Below are 26,684 nucleotides of genomic sequence, written 5' to 3'. Positions count from 1 at the left end.
GCAGCACGGGGTTAGACACTGAGTAAAGCTCCCTCTACACTGTTCCCCCATTAAACACACCCAGGACAGGGAATGCACGGGGTTAGACACAGAGTAAAGCTCCCTCCACCTCACTGCCTTGTGTTGTTCCTTTGCCGGATGTCGCCTGAACGATTTCCCATGACCCCATACAGATCCTGTACCCTGTGGCTGAAGGCCTCTCAATGCTGATTCTACACGCCAGGGAATCTCACCCGCCACATCTAAATCACAACATTGTCCCCCCCAAAGCGATTATCCTTCTCTTTGCTCACCAGGAATCCGAAGGCAATGATTTTGAGGATACACTCAAGTGTGAAGCTGATGGTGAAGGCGATGTTCATGAACTTCAGGACAGTCACAAAGCCTGGTGGTGGGGGAATGATGCTGTAATGAAAGCACAAACACACCCAGTGAGTGAGTGCACCCCCTCTTGCAGCAGTGAACTCACAACAATGAGACCAATAGAGAAAGCAGTCGTTCGAGAACAATCCCATCCACCTGACAACAGCCTCGGATACTGAACAGAATTCAGACAGCACAAATTAGGATCACATCAGGACTGGCTCGTAAAGAAAGAAAGCCTGGTGCTGTGGCATTGTGGAGGGGAAACGCAACGCTGTGAAAGAAATAATTCAGCAGTGACAGCATGATTTGACCAGAGAAAATCCAGCGTAACTGAGTGATCTGCAGAGTTAGATCTACAATATCTGGTGATTACCAGCACTATTTAGTTAGACACAACATTACCTGAACAGAAAGAGAGAGCATTATCCAGAGAGAGGGAGAGAGAGAGTGAGAGTGAGCATTACCCAGAGATACAGGGAGAGCATTACCGAGAGAGAGAGAGAGAGAGAGAGAGAGAGAGAGAGAAAGAAAAAAGAAAGAAAAAAAGAAAGAAAGAGAAAGAGAGAGAGAGAGAAAGAGAAAGAGGCAACATTACCCAGAGAGAGAGAGCGAGAGACACAGAGAGAGAGAGAGAGAGAGAGAGGGGCAGCATTACCCAGAGATAGAGAGAGGTAGTGAAAGAGAGGCGGGGGGGGGGGGGGGGGGGGGAAGGGCGGCACCATTACCCAGAGAGAGAGGGACAGCATTATTCATAAAGAGAGAGAGAGAGAGGGACGGTGGGTGGCGGTTGTGGGGACACAGCAGTACACAAATAGAGCGAGAGGGGGCAGCATTACACACAGAGACTCAGCATTTCCCAATCAAAGGCTACGATACAAGTATTACAGATTATTTTGCCATCTTGTGAACAAGTGTTACCCAGTTTGTAAAGTGTAACTCAATGTGACTTCAATTGAAGTCAGTTTCACTCTGATTTAAACTGTGTTGTTCAGTTTTAGCACAAATTACTGGGTAACCCTGTTACTCAATAGTACCCATTATTTCTCCAAGTCCTGGACATTCTGAGACGTTAGCCAGTGTGACACGGTATTACCAAGCCTTTAATATTTTGAAACCTACCTTCATCATGAGGACGACGGTGTTTAGTGCTATCATAGTCAGGATAGTGTACTCGAAAGAGGGGGACACCACAAAGTGCCAGACTCTGTACTGGAAGGTCTGTCTGTTCTGTGGCATATACCTTGTCAAGGGTTTGGCACTGATGGCAAACTCGATGCAGGCTCTCTGGGGATAAAGCAGAGGCAGTAAAAACAGGGCCACAAACATTGAAAAGGTCTTTCCACACGCTGCACCTGGATCCCTCGCATTCTTGAACTTCTGGCTGAACAAGTGGGAAGGCAGGCGATAGATTTGATTTGATTTATTACTGTTATACATTTTGAGATACAGTGAAAAGTATTGTTCTATGCGCCATCCAGGCAAATCATATAAGCACAACAGGGTAGAACAGAATGCAGAATATAGTGTGACAGCTACAGAGAAGGTGCACAGAAAGATCATTAAATGAGAGGTCTGCCCATAAGTCTGGGGTGGCACGGTGGCTCAGTGGTTAGCACGGCTGCCTCACAGCACCAGGGCCCTGTGTTCAATTCCAGCCTCAGGTGACTGACTGTGTGGAGTTTGCACATTCTCCCCGTGTCTGCGTGGGTTTGCTCCGGTTTCCTCCCACAGTCACAAAGACGTGCAGGTTAGGGTGAATTGGCCATACTAAATTGCCCGTAGTGTTACCTGCATTAGTCAGAGGGAAATGGGTCTGAGTGGGTTCCTCTTCGGCGGGTCGGTGTGGACTGGTTGGGCCGAAGGGCCTGTTTCCGCACTGTAGGGAATCTAATCTAATGTGATAACAGCGGGAAAGAAGTTGTTGTTGAACCTGCTGGTACATGTTTTCAAACTGTTTTACCTTCTGTGAGAATTATGAGGGAGTGCAAGATGAACGTGCAAAGGGAAAAAGAAATTGTAAAGATGAAGTTAGCAATCCAGGGAGAATTACTGCTTGGGGTGGGGGGGGGGGGGGGGGGGGGCGGCGGGAACAGATCAAGAGAAAGGGGGACCGGACAGAAGAGAAGGAGTGTGTGAGAGACAGAGTGTTAAAAAAAAAAGACAGAAAATACACCTCATTTTTCTCCAGACTGCTCTCCTCCAGCATCTTGTCTCCCTGCTCTTGGAATGTGATGATGATCAACGCCACGAAGATATTGACGAAGAAGAAGGGGAAGACAATGAAATAGACAATGTAGAAGATGGACATTTCCATCCTGTTGCCTGGAATGGGTCCTTGGTCCACTTCTGTCACATCCACCGAATGCTGCAGGACCCTGCAACCAAGGTCAACACCTTAATACCAACATCGCAAACAGTATTCTGTCTGCACAAATCAATGAGCAAGATGCAAACTGAGTGATCTCTCTCCGTCCCCTCTATCTCTGATGTGTGCACTGACTGGTGTTCCTCAGACCCCTCTCTCTCTCTCTTAGGGAGATATCTGTACCCTGACTGGTGTCTTTCAGACCTCTCTCTCTCTCTCTCAGGGAGATATCTGTACACTGACTGGTGTTCCTCAGACCCCTTTCTCTCTCTCTCAGGGAGATATCTGTACCCTGACTGGTATCTCTCAGATCCCTCTCTCTCTCTCTCAGGGAGATATCTATACCCTGACTGGTGTCTCTCAGACCCCTCTCTCTCTCTCTCGGAGATATCTGTACCCTGACTGGTGTCTCTCAGACCCCTCTCTCTCTCTCTCTCTCAGGGAGATATCTGTACCCTGACTGGTGTCCCTCAGTCCTCTCTCTCTCTCTCTCTCTCTCTCTCTCAGGGAGATATCTGTACACTGACTGCTGTCTCTCAGACCCCTCTCTCTCTCTCTCTCTCTCTCTCTCTCAGGGAGATATCTGTACCCTGACTGGTGTCCCTCAGTCCTCTCTCTCTCTCTCTCTCAGGGAGATATCTGTACCCTGACTGGTATCTCTCAGATCCCTCTCTCTCTCTCTCAGGGAGATATCTGTACCCTGACTGGTGCCCCTCAGTCTCCCTCTCTCTCAGGGAGATATCTGTACACTGACTGGTGTCTCTCAGTCCCCTCTCTCTCTCAGGGAGATATCTGTACCCTGACTGGTGTCTCTCAGTCCCCTCTCTCTCTCTCAGGGAGATATCTGTACCCTGACTGGTGTCTCTCAGACCCCTCTCTCTCTCTCTCTCAGGGAGATATCTGTACTCTGACTGGTGTCTCTCAGTCCCCTCTCTCTCTCTCTCTCAGGGAGATATCTGTACCCTGACTGGTGTCTCTCAGTCCCCTCTCTCTCTCTCTCTCAGGGAGATATCTGTACCCTGACTGATGTCTCTCAGACCCCTCTCTCTCTCTCTCTCAGGGAGACATCTGTACCCTGACTGGTGTCCCTCAGTTCCCTCTCTCTCTCTCTCAGGGAGATATCTGTACACTGACTGGTGTCTCTCAGTCCCCCCTCTCTCTCTCAGGGAGATATCTGTACACTGACTGGTGTCTCTCAGTCCCCTCTCTCTCTCAGGGATATATCTGTACACTTACTGTTGTCTCTCAGTCCCCTCTCTCTCTCAGGGAGATATCTGTCCCCTGACTGGTGTCCCTCAGTCCGCCCTCTCTCTCAGAGAGATATCTGTACACTGACTGATGTCTTTCAGTCCCCCCTCTCTCTCCCTCTCTCAGGGAGATATCTGTACACTGACTGGTGTCTCTCAGTCCCCTCTCTCTCAGGGAGATATCTGTACACTGACTGGTGTCTCACAGTCCCCCCCCTCTCTCAGGGAGATATCTGTACACTGACTGGTGTCTCGCAGTCCCCCCCCTCTCTCAGGGAGATATCTGTACACTGACTGGTGTCTCGCAGTCCCCCCCTCTCTCTCAGGGAGATATCTGTACCCTGACTGGTGTCTCTCAGTCCCCTCTCTCTCTCTCTCAGGGAGCTATCTGTACACTAACTGGTGTCTCTCAGTCCCCTCTCTCCCTCAGGGAGATATCTGTCCACTGACTGGTGTCCCTCAGTCCCCTCTCTCTCTCAGAGAGATATCTGTACAGTGACTGATGTCTTTCAGTCCCCTCTCTCTCTCAGGGAGATATCTGTCCACTGACTGGTGTCCCTCAGTCCCCTCTCTCTCTCAGAGAGATATCTGTACAGTGACTGATGTCTTTCAGTCCCCTCTCTCTCTCTCTCTCTCAGGGAGATATCTGTACCCTGACTGGTGTCTCTCAGTCCCCTATCTCTCAGGGAGATATCTGTACCCTGACTGGTGTCTCTCATTCCCCCCTCTCTCTCTCTCTCTCTCAGGGAGATATCTGTACACAGACTGGTGTCTCTCGGTCCCCTCTCACTCTCTCTCAGGGAGATATCTGTACACTGACTGGTGTCTCTCAGTCCCCTCTCTCCCTCAGGGAGATATCTGTATCCTGACTGGTGTCTCTCAGTCCCCCCTCTCTGTCAGGGAGATATCTGTACCCTGACTGGTGACTCTCAGCCCCCTCTCTCTCTCAGGGAGAAATCTCAGTCCCCCCTCGCTCTCAGGGAGATATCTGTACTCTGACTGGTGTCTCTCAGTCCCCCCTCTCTCTCAGAGAGATATCTGTACACTGACTGGTGTCTCTCAGTCCCCCCTCTCTCTCAGGGAGATATCTGTACACTGACTGGTGTCTCTCAGGCCCCTCTCTCTCTCAGGGAGATATCTGTACTCTGACTGGTGTCTCTCAGTTCCCTCTCTCTCAGGGAGATATCTGTACACTGACTGGTGTCTCTCAGTCCCCCCTCTCTCTCAGGGAGATATCTGTACACTGACTGGTGTCTCTCAGGCCCCTCTCTCTCTCAGGGAGATATCTGTACTCTGACTGGTGTTTCTCAGTTCCCTCTCTCTCAGGGAGATATCTGTACACTGACTGGTGTCTCTCAGTCCCCTCTCTCTCGCTCTCAGGGAGATATCTGTACACTGACTGGTGTCTCTCAGTCCCCTCTCTCTCTCTCAGGGAGATATCTGTACACTGACTGGTGTCTCTCAGTCCCCTCTCTCTCGCTCTCAGGGAGATATCTGTACACTGACTGGTGTCTCTCAGTCCCCTCTCTCTCTCAGGGAGATATCTGTACCCTGACTGGTGTCTCTCAGTCCCCGCTCTCTCTCACAGGGAGATATCTGTAAACTGACTGGTGTCTCTCAGTCACCTCTCTCTCTCAGGGAGATATCTGTACATTGACTGGTGTCTCTCAGTCCCCTCTCTCTCAGGGAGATATCTGTACACAGACTGGTGTCTCTCAGTCCCCTCTCTCTCTCAGGGAGCTATCTGTACACTAACTGATGTCACTCAGTCCCCTCTCTCTCTCTCAGGGAGATACCTTTACACTGACTTGTGTCTCTCAGTCCCCTCTCTCTCAGGGAGATATCTGTACACTGACTGGTGTCTCTCAGTCCCCCCTCTCTCTCAGGGAGATATCTGTACACTGACTGGTGTCTCTCAGTCCCCCCTCTCTCTCAGGGAGCTATCTGTACACTAACTGGTGTCACTCAGTCCCCTCTCTCTCTCTCAGGGAGATATCTTTACACTGACTTGTGTCTCTCAGTCCCCTCTCTCTCTCTCAGGGAGATATCTGTACACAGACTGGTGTCTCTCAGTCCTCTCTCTCTCTCTCAGGGAGATATCTGTACACTGACTGGTGTCTCTCAGTCCCCTCTCTCTCTCAGGGAGATATCTGTACCCTGACTGGTGCCCCTCAGTCTCCCTCTCTCTCAGGGAGATATCTATACACTGACTGGTGTCTCTCAGTCCCCTCTCTCTCTCAGGGAGATATCTGTACACTGACTGGTGTCTCTCAGTCCCCCCTCTCTCTCAGGGAGCTATCTGTACACTAACTGGTGTCACTCAGTCCCCTCTCTCTCTCTCAGGGAGATATCTTTACACTGACTTGTGTCTCTCAGCCCCCTCTCTCTCTCTCAGGGAGATATCTGTACACCGACTGGTGTCTCTCAGTCCCCTCTCTCTCTCAGGGAGATATCTGTTCCCTGACTGGTGCCCCTCAGTCTCCCTCTCTCTCAGGGAGATATCTATACACTGACTGGTGTCTCTCAGTCCCCCCTCTCTCTCAGGGAGATATCTGTACCCTGACTGGTGTCTCTCAGTCCCCTCTCTCTCTCTCAGGGAGATATCTGTACCCTGACTGGTGTCTCTCAGTCCCCTCTCTCTCTCTCAGGGAGATATCTGTACCCTGACTGGTGCCCCTCAGTCCCCCCTCTCTCTCAGGGAGATATCTGTACCCTGACTGGTGTCTCTCAGTCCCCTCTCTCTCTCTCAGGGAGATATCTGTACCCTGACTGGTGCCCCTCAGTCCCCCCTCTCTCTCAGGGAGATATCTGTACACTGACTGGTGTCTCCCATTCCTTTTCAGCAAGTAGGTGAACACTGGGATTGTTGATGATTATCCTGATCATTGTGGGTGCCTGTCATGTCTGACAAAGCGCAAAATGGCCCAGTGACTCCCAGCTCTTTGGGGACACAGTTCCAGACTCCCCCAGGTGTCTATGTGAACGAGGGCCCCCTGACATCAACCACAAGTTGTTTTCATCTTAACGTTACGACCCTTCATTCTCAATCCCCTGCCTGAGGATATACTCCTGAACCGTGACCACTTCTTTTTGTCATTTGGGGCAGTGACACTCTGAAGCCCTGTTTTCCTGGTCTCGTCCAGCCCACATGTCCCTATGACGGAGTTATACAAGTGGCTTGATGAGTCTGCCAGTGAGCTGATAACAAAGGCCTCATCTCCATGTGTGTTAGTTCAAAGTTCCAAAACAGTGCAACAGCATATAAAACAGTAATTACTGCTCCTGGGATTCGAGGAAATCACCTCCAGCACCTAAAATACCTCAGAAAAGGAGCAGCTGTTACAACGAGAAAGTTTTTCCCGTCTTCCATCTCGGATTACCCAGTGAAGAAGGCGTTTGGTCTGCTTTCCCTTATTGGTCAGAGTATTGAGGACGGGAGTTGGGAGGTCATGTTGCGGCTGTACAGGACATTGGTTAGGCCACTATTGGAATATTGTGTGCAATTCTGGTCTCCTTCCTATCGGAAAGATGTTGTGAAACTTGAAAGGGTTCAGAAAAGATTTACAAGGATGTTGCCAGGGTTGGAGGATTTGAGCTACAGGGAGAGGCTGAACAGGCTGGGGCTGTTTTCCCTGGAGCGTCGGAGGCTGAGGGGTGACCTTATAGAGGTTTATAAAATCATAAGGGGCATGGATAGGGTAAATAGACAAAGTCTTTTCCCTGGGGTGAGGGGGGAAAGATATATATGAGACCTAAGGGGCAACTTTTTCACACAGAGGGTGGTACGTTTTTGGAATGAGCTGCCAGAGGATGTGGTGGAGGCTGGTACAATTGCAATATTTAAGAGGCATTTGGATGGGTATATGAATAGGAAGGGTTTGGAGGGATATGGGCTGGGTGCTGGCAGGTGGGACTAGATTGGGTTGGGATATCTGGTCGGCATGGACGGGTTGGACCGAAGGGTCTGTTTCCATGTTGTACATCTCTCTGACTCTAGTCGGTGAGTACTTACTGAGGCCAGCCCTCTCCGGTGGAGACAGTGAACAGCGTCAACAGGGCCCAGACGACGTTGTCGTAATGAAAGTCGTAACGTTTCCACTCGCGATCAACCACTTTATTCTCAGTCTCGTAGACCACATACTGGCCTCTGAATCAGAGAAGGAAGATCCCATAAGTTGACGGACATACACTCGCCCTCCCCGCCCCCCCCCACATGCATGTGAATGCTTGTATACAAACCCATACAGTGACATGGCAACCACACAGGCTTGCGTGCACACACGTCAACCCAAACACACATAGGAAGGGTTTGGAGGGATATGGGCTGGGTGCTGGCAGGTGGGACTAGATTGGGTTGGGATATCTGGTCGGCATGGACGGGTTGGACTGAAGGGTCTGTTTCTGTGCTGTACATCTCCATGACTCCACACCCAAACATGTTGTAGCTGTAGCTGTTGTGATTTTTTTTTTGCTGAAAATGTGTTGCTAGAAAAGCGCAGCAGGTCAGGCAGCATCCAGGGAACAGGAGAATCGACGTTTCGGGCATAAGCCCTTCTTCAGGAATGAGGAAAGTTGGTCCAGCAGGCTAAGATAAAAGGTAGGGAGGAGGGACTTGGGGGAGGGGCGTCGGAAATGTGATAGGTGGAAAGAGGTCAAGGTGAGGGTGATAGGTCAGACTGGGGTGGGGGCGGAGAGGTCAGGAAGAAGATCTCAGGTTAGGAAGGCGGTGCTGAATTCAATGGATTTGACTGAGACAGGGTGGGGGGAGGGGAAATGAGGAAACTGGTGAAATCCGAGTTCATCCCTTGTGGTTGGAGGGTTCCTAGGCGGAAGATGAAGCGTTCTTCCTCCAACCGTCGTTTTGTTGTGGTCTGACGATGGAGGAGTCCAAAGACCTGCATATCCTTGGTGGAGTGGGTGGGGGAATTGAAATGTTGAGCCACAGGGTGGTTGGGTTGGTTGGTCCGGGTGTCCCAGAGGTGTTCTCTGAAACGCTCCGCAAGTAGCCGGCCTGTCTCCCCAATATAAAGGAGGCCACATCGGGTGCAGAGGATGCAATAGATGATGTGTGTGGAGGTGCAGGTGAATCTGTGGCGGATATAGAAGTTTCCTTTGGGGCCTTGGAGGGAGGTGAGGGGGGAGGTGTGGGCGCAAGTCTTGCACCTCCTGCGGTTGCAGGGGAAGGTGCTGGGAGTGGAGGTTGGGTTGGTGGGGGGTGTGGATCTGACGAGGGAGTCACGGAGGGAGTGGTCTTTACGGAATGCTGATAGGGGAGGGGAGGGAAATATATCCTTGGTGGTGGGGTCCGTTTGGAGGTAGTGGAAATAACGGCGGATGATGCGCTGTACATGGAGATTGGTGGGGTGGTAGGTGAGGACCAGTGGGGTTCTGTCCTGGTGGCGGTTGGAGGGGCGGGGCTCAAGGGCGGAGGAGCGGGAAGTGGAAGAGATGCGGTGGAGGGCATGGTCGACCACGTCGGGGGGGAAATTGCGGTCCTTGAAGAAGGAGGCCATCTGGGTTGTGCGTTTTTGGAACTGGTCCTCCTGGGAGCAGATGCGGCGGAGTCGAAGGAATTGGGAGAATGGGATGGCGTTTTTACAGGGGGCAGGATGGGAGGAGGTGTAGTCCAGGTAGCTGTGGGAGTCGGTCGGTTTGTAGTAGATGTCTGTGTTGATTCAGTCGCCTGAGATAGAAATAGAAAGGTCGAGGAAGGGGAGGGAGGAATCTGAGACTGTCCAGGTGAATTTGAGGTCGGGGTGGAAGGTGTTGGTGAAGTGGATGAACTGTTCAACCTCCTCGTGGGAGCACGAGGCGGCGCCGATACAGTCATCGATGTAGCGGAGGAAAAGGTGGGGATTTTTTTTTTGCCTGGGCTGTGCTACCAGGGACAATCTTTTCCTTTGAAAGAACTGTCTCTGGAATTGGAGAGGGTGCTCCTCAGGCTCACGCAAAGACGGTGACAGGCTCTGGGGAAATGGAGCTGGGAGAGGGTGAAGGAATATGGTATACAGAAAGATAGCACTCTCAAAGCCAGTGTTCAGGAGGAGTGCTGCAAAAGGGTTCTACGGTGTGGGAACTGTGTCACTGAGCTCACGTGAACACATACTTTCATTCACACACACGCATTCAGGATGGTTCAAAGTGCTGGTTAGCTTATTGAAGTGTTTTGCTACTGGAACGTGTGCTCCCCTCCTCATGCACTCACACATGAACACCCATACATGTACACACATAAAACACACAAACTCACACACTGACACGTCAAGCACGCTCCCGCACAGGGATGAAGGGTAAAGTTCACTGTGGCACATGCAGCACTCTGTATGTGTTTGTTGATGGTATGTGTCTATGTGCATGTCTGTGAATGCATGTGTCTGTGTATATGTGCACTCCTGCATGCATGTGTGTCAGTGAAAGCATATCAGAATCAATGCATGTCAGTGTGTGTGTGTGTGTGTCAGTGTGAACATGTCAATGTGTGTCAGTGTGTGCATGTATGTCAGTGTCAGTGCGTGCATGTGTCAGTGTGTGTGTGTGCGTGTCAGTGTGTGCATGCGTGTGTCAGTGTGTGTGCGTATGTCAGTGTGTGCATGTGTCAGTATATGTGCGTGCGTGACAGTGTGTGCGCGTGCGTGTCACTGTGTGCGTGCGTGTGTCAATGTCTGCATGTATCAGTGTGTGCGTGTGTGTCAGTGTGCGCGCGTGTTTCTGTGTGTGGCAGTGGGTGTGCGTGTGGCAGTGTGTGTGCGTGTGTCAGTGTGTGCATGTATCAGTGTGTGTGTGTGCGTGTCAGTGTGTGTGCGCGCGTCAATGTGTGTGTGTGTCAATATGCGCATGTATCAGTGTGTGCGTGTGTCAGTGTGTGCATGTGTTTCTGTGTGTGTGCGTGTTTGTGTCTGTGTGTGTGTCAGTGTGTGCGTGTGTCTGTGTGTGTTTATCTGTGTGCGTGTGTCTGTGTGTGTGTCAGTCAGTGTGCATTTGTGTCAATGTGTGTGTGTCAGTGTGCGTGTTAAAGTGTGAGTGTTAATGTGTGAGTCAGAGTCCGAGTGACAGTGTGTCTCAATAGGTGAGTGTATCAGTTAGCATGTATCAGATTAATATGCAAGCATGCAGTGTGTGAGCATCAGTATGTAAGTGTCAGTGTGTGTGTGTGTGTGTCAGAGTGTGTGTGTCAGTGTATGCATGTTGTCAGTGTGTGTGTGTCAGAGTGCGAGTGTGTCAGAGTGCATCTCGGTATGTGTGTGTGTAAGATTAAGTGTGTAAGTGTCAGTGGCTGTGTGTCAGTATGAGTCCGTACACCAATGTGTGAGTTTATGTCAGTGTGCATGTCAAATGTGTGAGCGTATGTGTGTCAGTGTGAGAGTGTGTGCGAGTGTGTGCAAGTATATCTCAGTGAGTATGTCAGTGTGTGTGTGGATGCGCGCGAACGTGACCACATGCAATATATTGGGAATACGAGAGGCCTCTGTCACCTGCATTCCTTTTTAGTGAGCTTGCTGCTGTCTGTGCAGTAGAAAAACTTGCCCTTGAAGAGCTGTACGGCGATCACTGCAAAGATGAACATGAAGAGTTTGTAGACTATCAGGATGTTAAACACGTTCTTCAGTGATGTCACCACGCAGTCGAACACCGCCTGAAACCAGAACACCACAGGGATCGTAACGTCAGGACACTGCCCTGAGCCCACTGGCCCCTCGCAATCTACAGCTTCATCACTCAGGTCTCTCTCATTCCCCACACTGAGTGACATTGAATGGTGGACGATATGAGGTTGAGTCTGGGCTGAACAACAGAGGAAACTGGAGTAGGAGTAGGTTTTCTTTCAAGCCCTCCTGTCCTATCCAACATTCAATAAGATTTTTGGCATCCTCCATCTCGATTCCATTTTCTCACTCTATTTCTCAATTCAAAACATCTCCTAGTCGTTGATATCATCAAAACTAAAGCTACGCAGGTCAGTAGCAGTTCAAAGATTCAAAATTCTCCAATTAAGACATTTCTCCTAACTCAGTCCTAAGTGATTGACTATTTAACCTAAGGCTGTTAGCCTTAACTCTCGGTATGTGTCAAATCCCGTAAGGATACTACATCTGTCAATGGATTAACTCCCAATTTTCATGACAGTCATTTCCCCCTCACCCTTGATTCCCTTACTGGTTAAAAATCTATCTCAGTCTCAAACGTGCTTAACGATCCAGCCTCGTCAGCCCTCTAAGCTAAAGAATTCCACAGATTCACCATGCTCCAAGTGAAGAAATTCCTCCTCATTTCTGTCTATGACTCCTTACTCTGAGATTACTCTGGTCCCAGACTCTCCCACAAGGGGAACCAACCCCTCCACATCTACCCTGTGAAAACCCCTCAGAATCTTGTAGTTTCAATAAGATCACCTCTCAATCTTCAAAACTGCGATGAGTATAGGCCTAACTTACTCTTCTCGTCAGACAGTCCCTCCATACCTGGGATCAGCCCTAGTGAACCTTCCCTGGATCGCTCCTCTATCTTTCCTTCGATATTGGGCCCAAAACTGCTCTGAGTATTCCAGCTGTGGCCTACTTCCTTGCACAGGTTTGGCAAAACATCCCTATTTTTATATTCTATTCCCTTTGGAATAAAGCCCAACATTCCGTTTGCCATGGTCACTACCAGCACAACTTTGTCGCTAGTCTTTTTGCGAGTCATGAATGAGGATTCCAAAATCCCACTATTCTGTTGCTTTCTGCTGTAATTCTCTATTTAGATTACCTTCTGTTCCTCTATTGTTCCTGCCAAAGTAAATAAACTCACATTTTCCCACATTATATTCCATCTACCAAGTATTTACCAACTTACTTAACTTGTCCACATGTCACTGCAGACTGTGTGAACCTTACCATTTGTCTTCCCACCCACTTTCATCTCATCCATAACACTTGGCAACAGTACACTTACTTTCCTCATTCAAGTCATGAATACATACCGTAAATAATTGTGGCCCCAGTACTGGTCCTTATGGCACACCAGTAGTCATAGAGTCAGAGAGATGTACAACATGGAAACAGACCCTTCGGTCCAACCCGTCCAGGCCGACCAGATATCCCAAACCAATCTAGTCCCACCTGCCAGCACCCGGCCCATATCCCTCCAAACCCTTCCTATTCATACACCCATCCAAATGCCTCTTAAATGTTGCAATTGTACCAGCCTCCACCACTTCCTTTGGCAGCTCATTCCATACACGTACCACCCTCTGCGTGAAAAGTTGCCCCTTAGGTCTCTTTTATATCTTTCCCCTCTCACCCTAAACCTATGCCCTCTCGTTCTGGGCTCCCCGACCCCAGGGAAAAGACTTTGCCTATTTATCCTATCCATGCCCCTCATTATTTTGTAAACCTCTATAAGGTCACCCCTCAGCCTCACACGCTCCAGGGGAAACAGCCCCAGTCTGTTCAGCCTCTCCCTATAGCTCAAATCCTCCAACCCTGGCAACATCTTTGTAAATCTTTTCTGAACCCTTTCAAGTTTCACAACATCTTTCCGATAGGAAGGAGACCAACATTGCACGCAATATTCCAACAGTGGCCTAACCAATGTCCTGTACAGCTGCAACATGACCTCCCAACTCCTGTACTCAATACTCTGACCAATAAAGGAAAGTATACCAAACGCCTTCTTCACTGTCCTATCTACCTGCGACTCCACTTTCAAGGAGCTATGAACCTGAACTCCAAGGTCTCTTTGTTCAACAACACTCCCTAGGACCTTACCATTAAGTGTATAAGTCCTGCTAAGATTTGCTTTCCCAAAATGCAGCACCTCGCATTTATCTGAATTAAACTCCATCTGCCACTTCTCAGCCCATTGGCCAATCTGGTCCGGATCCCGTTGTAATCTGAGGTAACCCTCTTCGCTGTCCACTACCCCTCCAAGTTTGGCGTCATCTGCAAACTTACTAACTGTACCTCTTATGTTCGCATCCAAATCATTTATATAAATGACAAAATGTAGCGGACCCAGCACCGATCCTTGTGGCACTCCACTGGTCACAGGCCTCCAGTCTGAAAAACAACCCTCCATCACCACCCTCTGTCTTCTACCTTTGAGCCAGTTCTGTATCCAAATGGCTAGTTTTCCCTGTATTCCATGAGATCTAACCTTGGTAATCAGTCTCCCGTGGGGAACTTTGTCGAACACCTTACTGAAGTCCATATAGATCACATCTACCGCTCTGCCCTCATCAATCCTCTTTGTTACTTTTTCAAAAAACTCAATCAAGTTTGTGAGACATGATTTCCCACACACAAAGCCATGTTGACTATCCCTAATCAGTCCTTGCCTTTCCAAATACATGTACACCCTGTCCCTCAGGATTCCCTACAACAACTTGCCCACCACCGAGGTCAGGCTCACCGGTCTATATTCCCTGGCTTGTCTTTACCACCCTTCTTAACCTCCAGTCTTCCGGCACCTCACCTGTGACTATCGATGATACAAATATCCCAGCAAGAGGCCCAGCAATCACTTCCCTAGCTTCCCACAGAGTTCCAGGTACACCTGATCAGGTCCTGGGGATTTATCCACCTTTAACAGTTTCAAGACATCCAGCACTTCCTCCTCTGTAATATGGACATTTTGCAAGATGTCACCATCTATTTCCCTACAGTCTATATCTTCCATATCCCTTTCCACAGTAAATACTGATGCAAAATACTCATTTAGTATCTCCCCCATTTTCTGTGGCTCCACACAAAGGCTGCCGTGCTGATCTTTGAGGGGCCCTATTCTCTCCCTAGTTACCCTTTTGTCCTTAATGTATTTGTAAAAACCTTTTGGATTCTCCTTAATTCTATTTGCCAAAGCTATCTCATGTCTCCTTTTTGCCCTCCTGATTTCCCTCTTAAGTATACTCCTACTGCCTTTATACTCTTCTAAGGATTCACTCGATCTATCCTGTCTCTACCTGACATATACTTCCTTCTTTTTCTTAACCAAATCCTCAATTACTTTACTCATCCAACATTCCCTATACCTATCAGCCTTTCCTTTCACCCTGACAGGAATATACTTTCTCTGGATTCCTGTTATCTCATTTCTGAAGGCTTCCCATTTTCCAGCCGTCCCTTTACCTGCGAACATCTATCTCCAATCAGCTTTCGAACTTCAACTTTTAGATCTGGTCTATCCTTATCCATTACTATTGGGCGGCACGGTAGCACAGTGGTTAGCACTGCTGCTTCACAGCGCCAGAGATCCGGGTTCAATTCCCGCCTCAGGCGACTCTCTATGTGGAGTTTGCACATTCTCCCCGTGTCTGCGTGGGTTTCCTCTGGGTGCTCCGGTTTCCTCCCACAATCCAAAAATGTGCAGGGGTTAGGTGAATTAGCCATGCTAAATTGCCCGTAGTGTTAGGTGAAGGGGTAAATGTAGGAGAATGGGTCTGGGTGGGTTACGCTTCGGCGGGTCGGTGTGGACTTGTTGGGCCGAAGGGCCTGTTTCCACACTCTAAGTAATCTAATCTGATTCATACTATTTTAAGATGAATAGAATTATGGTCGCTGGCCCCAAAGTGCTCCTCCACTGACACCTGCCTTGCCTTATTTCCTTAGATTACCTACACCATGCAAACAGTCCCTTCGGCCCAACAAGTCCATACCAACCCTCTGAAGAGTAACTCACCCAGACCCATACCCTATATTTACCCCTGACTAATGCACCTAATACTATGGGCAATTTAGCATGGCCAATTCACCTGACCTGCACATCTTTGGACTGTGGGAGGAAACCGGAGCATCCGGAGGAAACCCACACAGACACGGGGAGAACGTACAAACTCCACACAGTCAGTCGCCCAAGGCGGGAATTGAACCCGGGTCTCTGGTGCCGTTAGCAGTGCTAACCACTGTGCCACCGTGCCACTCTATAGGGTACAATCCTGAAAATGTTCTCCTTCTCCTAACTGTCTCTTATTAGTTAGCCAATCCTCACTCCTTGCTAATATACTCCCCTCAACACCATGGGCTCTAATCCTAGTAAGGGGGCCATACGGTGACTCAGTGGTTAGCACTGCTGCCTCACAGCACCAAAGACCCGATCCCATCCTGTCCATGTGGAGTTTGCACATTCTCCCTGTGTCTGTGTGGGTTTCCTCCCACAGTATAAGGCCATGAGTCACACAACCGTGTGTTATACTCCGACAGATTTTTATTTTAAATTGCAGGCTTTCGGAGCGCTGCTCCTTCATCGGTGAAGACTTCAGCTAACAAAGGAGCAACACTCTGAAAGCCTATGATTTCAAATAAACCTGTTGGGACTATAACATGGTGCCGTGTGACTTCTGAACCTGTCCACCCCATCTTGGGATGTAGCAGCTAGGTGGATCAGCCACGGTTTCAGGGATGAGGTGGGGCGGGGGGTGTGGAATACTCTTCGGAGGGTCAGTGTGGACTTAGATTTTTTTAGATTACATTACAGTGCGGAAACAGGCCCTTCGGCCCAACAAGTCCACACTGACCAGCCGAAGCGCAACCCACCCATACCCCTACATTTACCCTTACCTAACACTACGGGCAATTTAGCATGGCCAATTCACCTAACCCGCACATCTTTGTGACTGTGGGAGGAAACCGGAGCACCCGGAGGAAACCCACGCAGACACAGGGAGAATGTGCAAACTCCACACAGTCAGTCGCCTGAGTCGGGAATTGAACCCGGGTCTCAGGCGCTGTGAGGCAGCAGTGCTAACCACTGTGCCACCATGCCGCCCATAACCATTGTGCCCACCGTGCCGACTTGATGGGCTGAATGGTCTGCTTCCACACTGTAGGGATTCTCTGATTTTAAGTACTCTAATAAGTGGTACCTTAACAAATGCCTTCTGAAAATCTAAATATATGTTCCCCATTATCTATCCTGCTAATTACCAACTCAAAGGATTCTAGTAAATTTGTCAGACATATTTTCCCCTTTATGAAGTCATGCTGTCTCGATTTGATCAGATCATGCATTTCTCAACACTCTGCTATTGCAATCGTTATAACAGGCTTGAACATTTTCCTAATAACACACGTTAAGCTAACTGGCCTGCAGTTTCTGTCTCCTTCATTTGTAAATAAAGTGGCTACATTGATAGTTTTACAATCCTCTGAGATTTTCACAGAATGTAAGGAATCTTGGAAAATTGCCCCCAGCTCCATCCTTTGATATCCGAAAGTTCAATGGACTTATTGGTTTTTCACCTCATTTGTTTTGCTATCGAGTGATACTTATTGTATTTATCTCCTCTCTTCCTTTTGGTCCTTGACTATTTAATAATTTTGGTATGTTATTACTATCATCTACTGTTTTACAAATTATTCCTTCACCACGGTGGCACAGTGGTTAGCACTATTGCCTCACAGTGCCAGGGTCTGGGTTCAATTCCCGCCTCAGGCAACTGTCTGTGTGGAGTTTGCACATTCTCCCCGTGTCTGCGTGAGTTTCCTCCGGGTGCTCCGGTTTCCTTCCACAGTCCAAAAATGTGTGGGCTAGGCAAACTGGCCTGTAGTGTTAGGTGAAGGGGTAAATGTAGCAGAATGGGTCTGGGTGGGTTGCTCTTCGGAGGGTCGGTGTGGACTTGTTGGGCCAAAGGGCCTGTTTCCATACTGTAAGTAAGTAATCTAATCACCTCTGCCATTTTCTGGCTCCCCATTATTATTTGCCACCGTCTGTACAATAGTCATGTCCAATAAAGTCAACTGCAGGTCAGTCACAAGAACACGGATCTTGTCTTTCTATGGGATGTAATTATATTTAATAAAGTTTGTTAATGTTCAAATACAAGAGCGTAGAGCTCAGCTTACTAAATATATGTCACCTACTGGTTGCTTCTGATATGCCATGTGAGAAGAAATTACGCACCTAACACTATGGGCAATTTAGCATGGCCGATCCACCTAACCTGTACATCTTTGGACTGTGGGAGGAAACCCACGCAGACACGGGGAGAATGTGCAAACTCCACACAGACAGTCGTCTGAGGCGACTCTTAAGAAATTCACTTATAGTTGTCAAACAAGATTTAAACCATTGATTCTGCCGAAACATATTGTGATTTTTTTAAAGTGCTCTGTGCCACAAACTCTATTGATGGATTCTAGCATTCTTCAGACTGTTAGTGTCAGGCTGATTAGTTTAATTCCTTACTTTCTTTCTCCCTCCTTTCTTGAGAGGAAGGTTATATTTGATACCTTCCAACCTGCAAGGACCATGTGAGAGCCGAAGGAATTCTAGACCATTGGGTCTGTGCTGGTCAAAACGAAGTGCCTAACTATCTTCATACTCTTTCTCAAATTCTAGCCATTGTTAAGGGCCTAATAACTACTCTCACCAATATTTTCCATCATTTCCTATTTTATAGTTGTATCAATTTTGATCCCACACCTCCACATTCTGTTCAAAGGTTATTTACCTCTTCTGCCTCTATCTCATCTTTCATTTAACATATATTCCATTCTCTATTTTATATGTTTTCTCTTAAACTGGACTTTTAGAAAAATCGCACCTTCGGTGATTTTGCAACGTGTCTCTGCACTGGTCACTAGGTCAAATTATTTTTGGGCTGGTAAAATATTTATCTTGTTCACAAATGTTTCAACCTTTCAGATAAAGTATGTTTAAATTTAACTTTATTTACTTTCCTTAAAGTGATCTTAATCACCATAGGTGCCTTGTTATTGTTGTTAAAATCTCTGCCTGTTCCTCATAAATGCTGTATGATTTCACCTGAACCCCCACTCTGCTCTACTATGTTGACTTTCTCTTTCGACTTATTATATTTACTCGTGCAAGAACACATCCTCTCCCTAGAACCAACAAAAACAATACAAGAGGCAGAGAGAGGGAGATGATATTCTCTCTCTCATCACATAAGCTGGACGAGTCGTGTATAATGGAGCATTGAAGCAATTGCGATCACAACATTAAAAGGTTTACAGTAAAGATCTTCAAGTAAAAAAAAAGCCAAAATAGTGAATGACTTTTGAGAATAAAAAGGCAACTGGGAAGAATTAATGTGCACAACTTACAGAAAAACAAAGCAATTGAAGAGGAATGGGAAACATTGAAAATGGTTTTCAGTAAAAAAGACACATTCCATGAATAACATGCCATGACTGAATAAAGGTTAAAACTGAAACAAAAGAAAATGTTGAAACCATGTTGTCTTTAGGTTGGTGGGTTGTAACTAGAGCAGTGCTGCAATGTTCTGGGCTGTGCACTCAGTTAGTTACAATCACTTGTGATGACGTTGCGAGGAGACCGATGGTCACATATCAAAAAAATGCAGTCAGCGCAACGGCAGGCAGAAAGAAAGCTGCATGTAGGAGACAGAGAGGCTGCAGAGGGATGTCGGCAGATTAGCAGAGGAGACTAGAAGTTTGCAGGTGATGGAGGCAAAGTGTCAAATTATCTAGTTTGACAGGAAAAACTGAAAAACCGATTTGTTTCAAACTACTGTGCAAAAGGAGTAAGGGTGATGCAAGAAAGAAACTTTACCACACAGTGAGTGATAGGGGAGAGAATACATTGCCTGTGGAAATGAGGTGGAGGAAGGCTGACAGCTTTCGTTCGAGATATACAAGAGGCAGCTGCACATTACCCTTGCGGCTGAAGGGATCAAGGAGTGTGGGGAGAAAGCGGGAGTGGGGTACTGAAATTGTATGACCAGCCATTATCATATTTAATGGTGCTGCAGACTTGAAAGACCAAAAGGCCTACTCTTCCACCTGTTTTCTGTGTTTCTATGTTCAACTGAGGCATTCAAGAGGGATACTGCTTGGTTATATGGATGGAAATGGATACGGTGAAAAGGTGGGAGATTGGCATGCGGCAATAGAATTGGTGTGGCATGATGGCTCATTGGTTAGCACTGCTGCCTCACAGCGTCAGGGACCTGGGTTTGACTCCCACCTCGGACAACTGTCTGTGTAGAGTTTGCACATTCTCCCCGTGTCTGCGTGAGTTTGCTCCGGTTTCCTCCCACAATCCAAAGATGTGCAGGCCAGGTGAATTGGCCAGGCTAAACTGCCCATAGTGATAGGTGCATTTGTAGGGGAATGGGTCTGGATGGGCGACTCTTCAGAGGGTCGGTGTGGACTTGTTGGGCCGAATGGCCTGTTTCCCTACTGTAGGGAATCTAATCTAATCATAATCATGGTGCAGGCACAATGGGCTGAGTGGCCTTCTTTGGAGCTGTAAAAATCTGAGAGGCTATCAGATATTGATGTGCAAAAGGATTTGGGTGCGCTGTACATGACTTATGGAAAATTAACATGAAACAACTGGATTTTGAAAATCCTTTCATGGGATGTAGGTGTCACTGGCACGGTCCGTAAATTGTTGGTGTAGTGGACAGTGAAGAAGGTTATTTAAGGGTGCAAAGGGATCTTGATTAACTGGGCCAACGGGCCAAGGAAAGGCAGGCGAGTTTAATTTAGAGGTATTGCAGTTTAGTAAGACAAACCAGAGCAAGACTTACATAGTTAATGGTAGGCCCCTGGAGAATGTTATCAAACAGAGAGACCTAGGGGTGCAGGTACACAGTTCCTTGAAAGTGGTATCACAGATTGACAGGGCAGTGAAGAAGGCATTTGGCATGTTTGGCTTCGTCGGTCAGAGTGTTGAGTACACTAGTTGGGACGTCATATTACAGCTGTACTAAACATTGGTACGGCCACATTTGGAGTCCTGTGAACAATTCTGGCCGGGTGCAAAAAGATTTACAAGCATGTTACCGAGACTGGAGGGTTGGATTATAAGGAGAGTCAAAAAATGTGCTGCTGGAAAACCCAGTCGGTCAGGCAGCATCCAAGGAGCAGGAGAGTCGACGTTTTGAGTATAAGGTGGGCAGGTTGGGGCTTTTTCCCTTGGAGCTTAGGAGGCTAAGGGGTGACCTTATCGAGGTTTATAAATTCATGAGGGGCACGGATATGATAAATAGCCAAGGTCATTTCGCTGAATGACTGAACAGACTTGAGGAGTTCACACAAACTAAAGACTTCTACAGGAAGTTGTTAAACTTGAGAGGGCACAGAAAAGATTTGCAGCCATTTGCATCGAAGGATTGAAGGGTTTGAGCTATAGGGAGAGGCTGAATAGGCTGGGGCTGGTTTTTTTCCCCAGAGGGTCAGAGGCTGAGGGGTGACCTTATGGAGGTTTATAAAATCATGAGGGGCATGGATAGGGTAAATAGTCAAGGTGTTTTCCCCAGGGTAGGGGAGACCAAAAACACAGGGCATGGGTTTAAGGTGAGAGGGGAAAGATTTATAAAGAATCTGAAGGGTAAGTTTTTCACACAGAGGGTGGTCTGTGTATGGAATGTGTTGCCAGAGGAAGTGGGGGAGTCTGGTACAATTACAACATTTAAAAGGCATCTGGATGGGTACATAAATAGGAAGAGTTTTGAGGGATATGGGCCGAATGCTTGCAAATGGGACTAGGTCAGATTGTGATGTCAGGTCAGCATGGATGAGTTGGACCAAATGGTCTTTTTCCCTACTGTATGGCTGTATCTGGAACTGGAATTGTGTAGCAAATCCCTCTCCTTCCCTCTTTGTTAGAACTGGTGTTCAATGTTGATGTTGGGATCTTAAAAAAAAAATCTTGCTTGGATGTCAACTTCATTGGGTATTGGCCAGCATTTGCTTCCCATCCATAATCGCCCTTGGAACTGCATTTTATGTTGAGCCTTTTCAGAGGGCACTTAAGTGTTAACTGCACGGCTGTGGCTCTGGAGACACATGCTGACTTGGTGAGGATTGCAGAAATCCTCCCTTAAAGGGCATGAGTAAATAAAATGGATTTTTACAACAATTGATAGTGGTAGATCATTAGGCCAGATTTCAACTCTTAAGTTTTATTGTATTCAATTTTCACTATCTGCCACCATGGGATTTGGACCTATGTCCTCAGAACATTAATCCAGGACCTTGGATTACCAAGCCAGTGACCTAACAACTACACCACCGTGCCTCCAACTGAAGGATCTTACAGTAGCTTTAGCAATGATTGAAGCAGTATTCTTAGTTTATTGTCTACATTCCTGGATGGAGTGGTATAAATATCATGGAAGTGTGATTGTAAGTTTCCTGTGTGGGCTACTGTGGCTGGACCTCAAAGAATAAGAGTTCCTCGTTTAGATCTGTTAATCTGATCCAATCAAGGAGCCCTGGCTGACATATAATAGAGGTGAGTGTTAGAGATACTGCCACTCTGGTATCTGACTCTGAACGAGACAGGGCAAAATTCAAGGACTGTTCATGCGCAAATAAAAGGTGACTTGGTGATGGGATACTGCACGTGTTGGAGTTATTTCACCTCCTTTCTGGTGCTGTGGTACAGAGAACACAAGAAGAATCAGAGCAGTAACTCAGACAGCTCGAAACTACTGGACAAGCAGCAGCTGTGGGAGCAGCAAGTGCGAAGGTTTTGAGATTAGCTGAGAGAAGCGAGAACGAGGTGTGTGCATGGATCGCTGATCTGGAAACGAGGAGCCAGCGCCAGATGTTAGAGAAAGCTCTATAGTAAAAGTCCATACCTTCAATTTGGGAAGCCGCTTGATAGTCTTCAGAGGCCTGAGAACTCGCAGAACACGGAGGGACTTGATCGTGTTTATGTCCTTTCCACTGGAACCCCTATAGGTGAACATACCATACAGACATTTAACGCTTGACACACAGAACACACAGACATCAAAAAAAGACATGACAGGCATTAGACACAAGTGCACAGCACACAGGCATCAAGCACAGGGCATTATGAAGAGACAAGACAGGCATTAAACAGGCATTTGTCTCCCAGGCATAAAGCACAGGTGGAAAACACAGACATTAAAAACAGGCCTAAAAGCACAGACATTAAACAGTTGTAAAAAAAAAAACAGGCATGAAACGCTGAAGAATGATACTTAGGCATAAAAGATGATCATAAATCACACAACCAAGTATGAGGTATGTTACTTACATATACATAATATATCAAATACAAGTGTACGAGATACAGGCAGTAAAAACTGAAATGTAGAACTCACAGAGATCAGACAGAGAAATATGCAACACTGGGGTGTTAGCTTCAGGATTTTTAAGACATGAGTGTTAAACACAGATGTATATTATAGAGACGTATTAATTATCAAGTGACATAACATCCGAGCATTAAACACAGACTTGGAACACATGGACATGAAACATACAGAGACTTATACCCACCACACTGGTATTAAACACTTCAGAGATGGACAACACACAATTATTGTTAATTTCCCCGTAGCCTGGTTAGTGTGAAGGTATCTGACCATTTTTCTTCTGATCATGTTAGCTATAAAGAACATTTAAGAAGAGAAGGGCAGGTCAGCCCAACGAGGCCTAACCCTTTTCCAGAGATGAATTCTATGGAGCTTCCTTCCCCATGACCCCAACAATTGTCCCCAAATGACAATGAGATCTCCCCCTGCCCTCAATCCAGCAGTACACACGTCAGTCTCTGAGGAATGCTCAGGCTGAGACACAGACAGATCTGGATTATAATTACCCGATAAGATTCCTGTCCAAGGTGAAGCAGGAGCCATTGAAGAAAGGAGAGAAGAGCACAGAATTAGTCAGGCATTTTGGAATTCTGGGAGAAAGTGAGGTCTGCAGATGCTGGAGATCAAAGTTGAAACTTTATTGCTGGAACAGCACAGCAGGTCAGGCAGCATCCAGGGAACAGGAGATTCGACGTTTCGGGCACAGGCCCTTCTTCAGGAATTCTGGGCCAAGGTAAGCAGGAACAGAGAGACACTATCACATGGACAGAGACAAAGAGCAGCCATGCAGTGGCCTTGCTGAGGTCTCCCGACAGTTAGTGACGCTTACCGGATTTTGCCTGGGCAGAGCACCACATGGTCTGCAAACTCAAGCTGCCCCACTGCCACACTCTGTCAAGTGAATGGGCAACACATTGACTCACTGTGTGCATAGACTTCCTACAAGCAAACAAATTCACCACAACCCGATTCTTCACCATCAGAGAGTCTTTATTCACACCTTCAACATTTCTACATCTCAAAGCTAAAAGCATTTAAAAAAATAAAGTATTTCAATATACCTGTCCTGGGAGTGTTTGATGGGGGCAGTGTGGAGGGAGTTTGACTCACTCTCAAACCGCATCCTGTCGTCACTCTGGGAGTGTTTCCGAGGTGGGGAGAGTGCAGATGTTTTACTCTGGATCTGATCACACTCTCATTTTAGCACCATCCCCTGCTCCGTGCCCCGATATCAAACCGCCTCCTCCCCCATCACCACACTGAAGCTTCCCCACACCCCCTACCCTTGATCACACCCCTCACACTGATACCCCACCCTCCTACCCCCCCCCCCCCAACAAAGCCACTGAGCTGACTGTCATCTGAGAGCTGTCAATCACTTACGTGAACGCAAATGCAACCAGGGCCCCGCTGACCACAATAAAATCCAAAATGTTCCAAACGTCGCGAAAATATGAGCCTTCATGGAATATCAAACCAATGTCGATCATCTGGAGGAAGGTCAGACCGAAATGAGCAGCTTATCTCTTCCAGCATTTTATCCTTTCAGAAAAGTAGCAATCTGCATTTTTATAGCCGCTGTCATGTGGTCAAACATGCTTGGGTCTTTGCAGAAGAGGTCAGTATGTAACACTGAGGGACTGGATATTGAGGTAAGGGAGTGAGGGACTGGATGTTGATGTGAGGGAGTGAGGGATTGGATGTTGAGGTGAGGGAATGAGGGATTGGTATTGAGGTAAGGGAATGAGGGACTGGATGTTGATGTGAGGGAATGAGGGGCTGGATGTTGAGGTGAGGGAGTGGGGGACTGGATGTTGATGTGAGGGAATGAGGGACTGGATAATGAGGTGAGGGAATGAGGGATTGGATATGGAGGTGAGGGAATGAGGGACTGGATATTGAGGTGAGGGAATGAGGGATTGGATATGGAGGTGAGGGAATGAGGGACTGGATATTGAGGTGAGGGAATGAGGGATTGGATATGGAGGTGAGGGAATGAGGGACTGGATATTGAGGTGAGAGGATGGGAGCATGGACATTGAGGTGAGGGACTGAAATCAGACATTATGGTGGGGAGCACCCAGTTAGCAGCAGCATTGTGCAACGTGTTAGTATAATATCGATGGTGTGGTCAAGATAGCAGACAAATAGGAGTTGAGGTCAGAGCTTGGGCATGAACTGTTTTACCTTTATCACCATTTCGAATGTGAAGACTCCGGTGAACACGTAGTCAAAGTACCTGAGCACCTGATGCAATGAGAGAGAGAGAGAGAGAGAGAGAGAGAGAAGCTCAGTGAAGATGTTACAGAACAACCAAACATTCCCTTTCCAATCTGAGGCTAGTTCACTGTTTGCAGTCTCTCTTTCCCATCTCTCTGTACACTCGACCATGAGGACTTGTAGCCACTAGGGCCTCGAGCTGGACTCTGCTGTTACTGAGCTGTTCCCCAGAGAGACCAGAAGTGTGACTTGGTCAGTCCCTTGCCTGCCTATCAGTGGTGTCTGTCTGACACCACTCCAACAGTCAGATGGAAACAGGCCTCTCAACATGGGGGACTGTAGGCAGAGAATAATTTATAGACGAGGAAAAAGATACACACACACATCCTCCACTAACTGCATTCTGCCGTAATGCTCTCCTGTTTGCATCTGGTATTCCTCCAATGTTCCAAGATCCAAAACCAGTTCGGACATTCTACCAAAGCATTGATTTCTATGGGTGAAAACAAGGAACATAACCATTTCATAAAATGTGCTGTTTGATGGTGGATAAGAATGCTTCATTAGGCAGCTCACAAAATGGGCATTTAAGAAAAGCAATCATAGAAGCTTTCTCTCTCATACCACAATGTTCCATTTCAACAAAAAAATGCTTCGGTTTAATATTATATGTTGCTTTAGAGTCTATATTTTGTAACTTGAGAGAGACGATGGTGCAAAGTGATTAGGAAGATTAAATGTATCACAATATAATTTCACCATTCTTTTCACAGAGCGACAATGCAGCGTGAATGGGGCTTAAGGTTGTTGAAAAGTTGCTTATTTTTTGAGCTATTGTACTCATCCACAAGATTAATTTTTTTTAATCTTCTTCCTGAAAGTCATTTTTCTGCAATATCAGAAATATGTTCCTTTGCTTATTTTCAAGCATTCAATCCTTGATCTCTCTCATTCTCTCCTGGTTCAAAGAAGAATACAGGCATTGCTGGTGAAGTTACAAAACATTTGCGTGCCAAACAGCATGAGCAGCAGGGAAAAAGAGAGCTGAGTGATGCCACAACCAACAGTTTAGACCTAAGCTCTGTAGTCCTATAACGGCCAGTTGTGAATGGTGATGGGCAATTAAACAACTCACTGGAGGTCGCTCCGCAAGTATCCCCATCTTCAATGATGGGAGATCCCGATACATTGTTTTATTTTAAGATGCATAAGACAAAATAGAGCACAGATTGTGCTCTTCAATGACCCTGGCTGGGGAAAATCTACATCATCTCTTTTCTCAAATGTTGGCTGGGTAGAATTCACTCCAGCAACTTGCTCGCCAAGTCTGTTTTCAAACTTGGCCCCAACTGCCCCGCTCTGACGGCTAGTCTCTCTTTATCCTTAAATGTGCCATCAGAAATCCCAGCCGAAAATAAGCTGGAGAAACGAGTGAATGAGACAAAAACAC

At 47.3% G+C, this 26,684-nt stretch overlaps 1 protein-coding gene across 1 annotated transcript in view; it reads right to left on the bottom strand.

Moving 5' to 3' along the window:
* Nucleotides 1-1,455: 1,455 nt before the first annotated feature.
* Nucleotides 1,456-26,684, bottom strand: part of LOC122554086 (putative voltage-dependent R-type calcium channel subunit alpha-1E) — a 1,472,327-nt gene continuing 1,447,098 nt past the window's right edge. Inside the window, exons 25-31 of the mRNA XM_087990243.1 lie at nucleotides 25,202-25,261; nucleotides 24,398-24,504; nucleotides 22,529-22,625; nucleotides 11,451-11,611; nucleotides 7,991-8,125; nucleotides 2,540-2,741; nucleotides 1,456-1,650 (exon numbers count right to left, since the gene is read on the bottom strand). Of these exons, the coding sequence (XP_087846369.1) occupies nucleotides 1,456-1,650; nucleotides 2,540-2,741; nucleotides 7,991-8,125; nucleotides 11,451-11,611; nucleotides 22,529-22,625; nucleotides 24,398-24,504; nucleotides 25,202-25,261 (957 nt within the window). The remainder of the gene's footprint in view (nucleotides 1,651-2,539; nucleotides 2,742-7,990; nucleotides 8,126-11,450; nucleotides 11,612-22,528; nucleotides 22,626-24,397; nucleotides 24,505-25,201; nucleotides 25,262-26,684) is intronic.

Source organism: Chiloscyllium plagiosum, unplaced genomic scaffold, assembly GCF_037043375.1.
Source record: "Chiloscyllium plagiosum isolate Xiang-an unplaced genomic scaffold, Cpla_swu_hap1 HiC_scaffold_9, whole genome shotgun sequence".
In the NCBI taxonomy this organism is placed as follows: domain Eukaryota; kingdom Metazoa; phylum Chordata; class Chondrichthyes; order Orectolobiformes; family Hemiscylliidae; genus Chiloscyllium; species Chiloscyllium plagiosum.
This window is presented reverse-complemented; position numbering and strand designations above follow the sequence as displayed.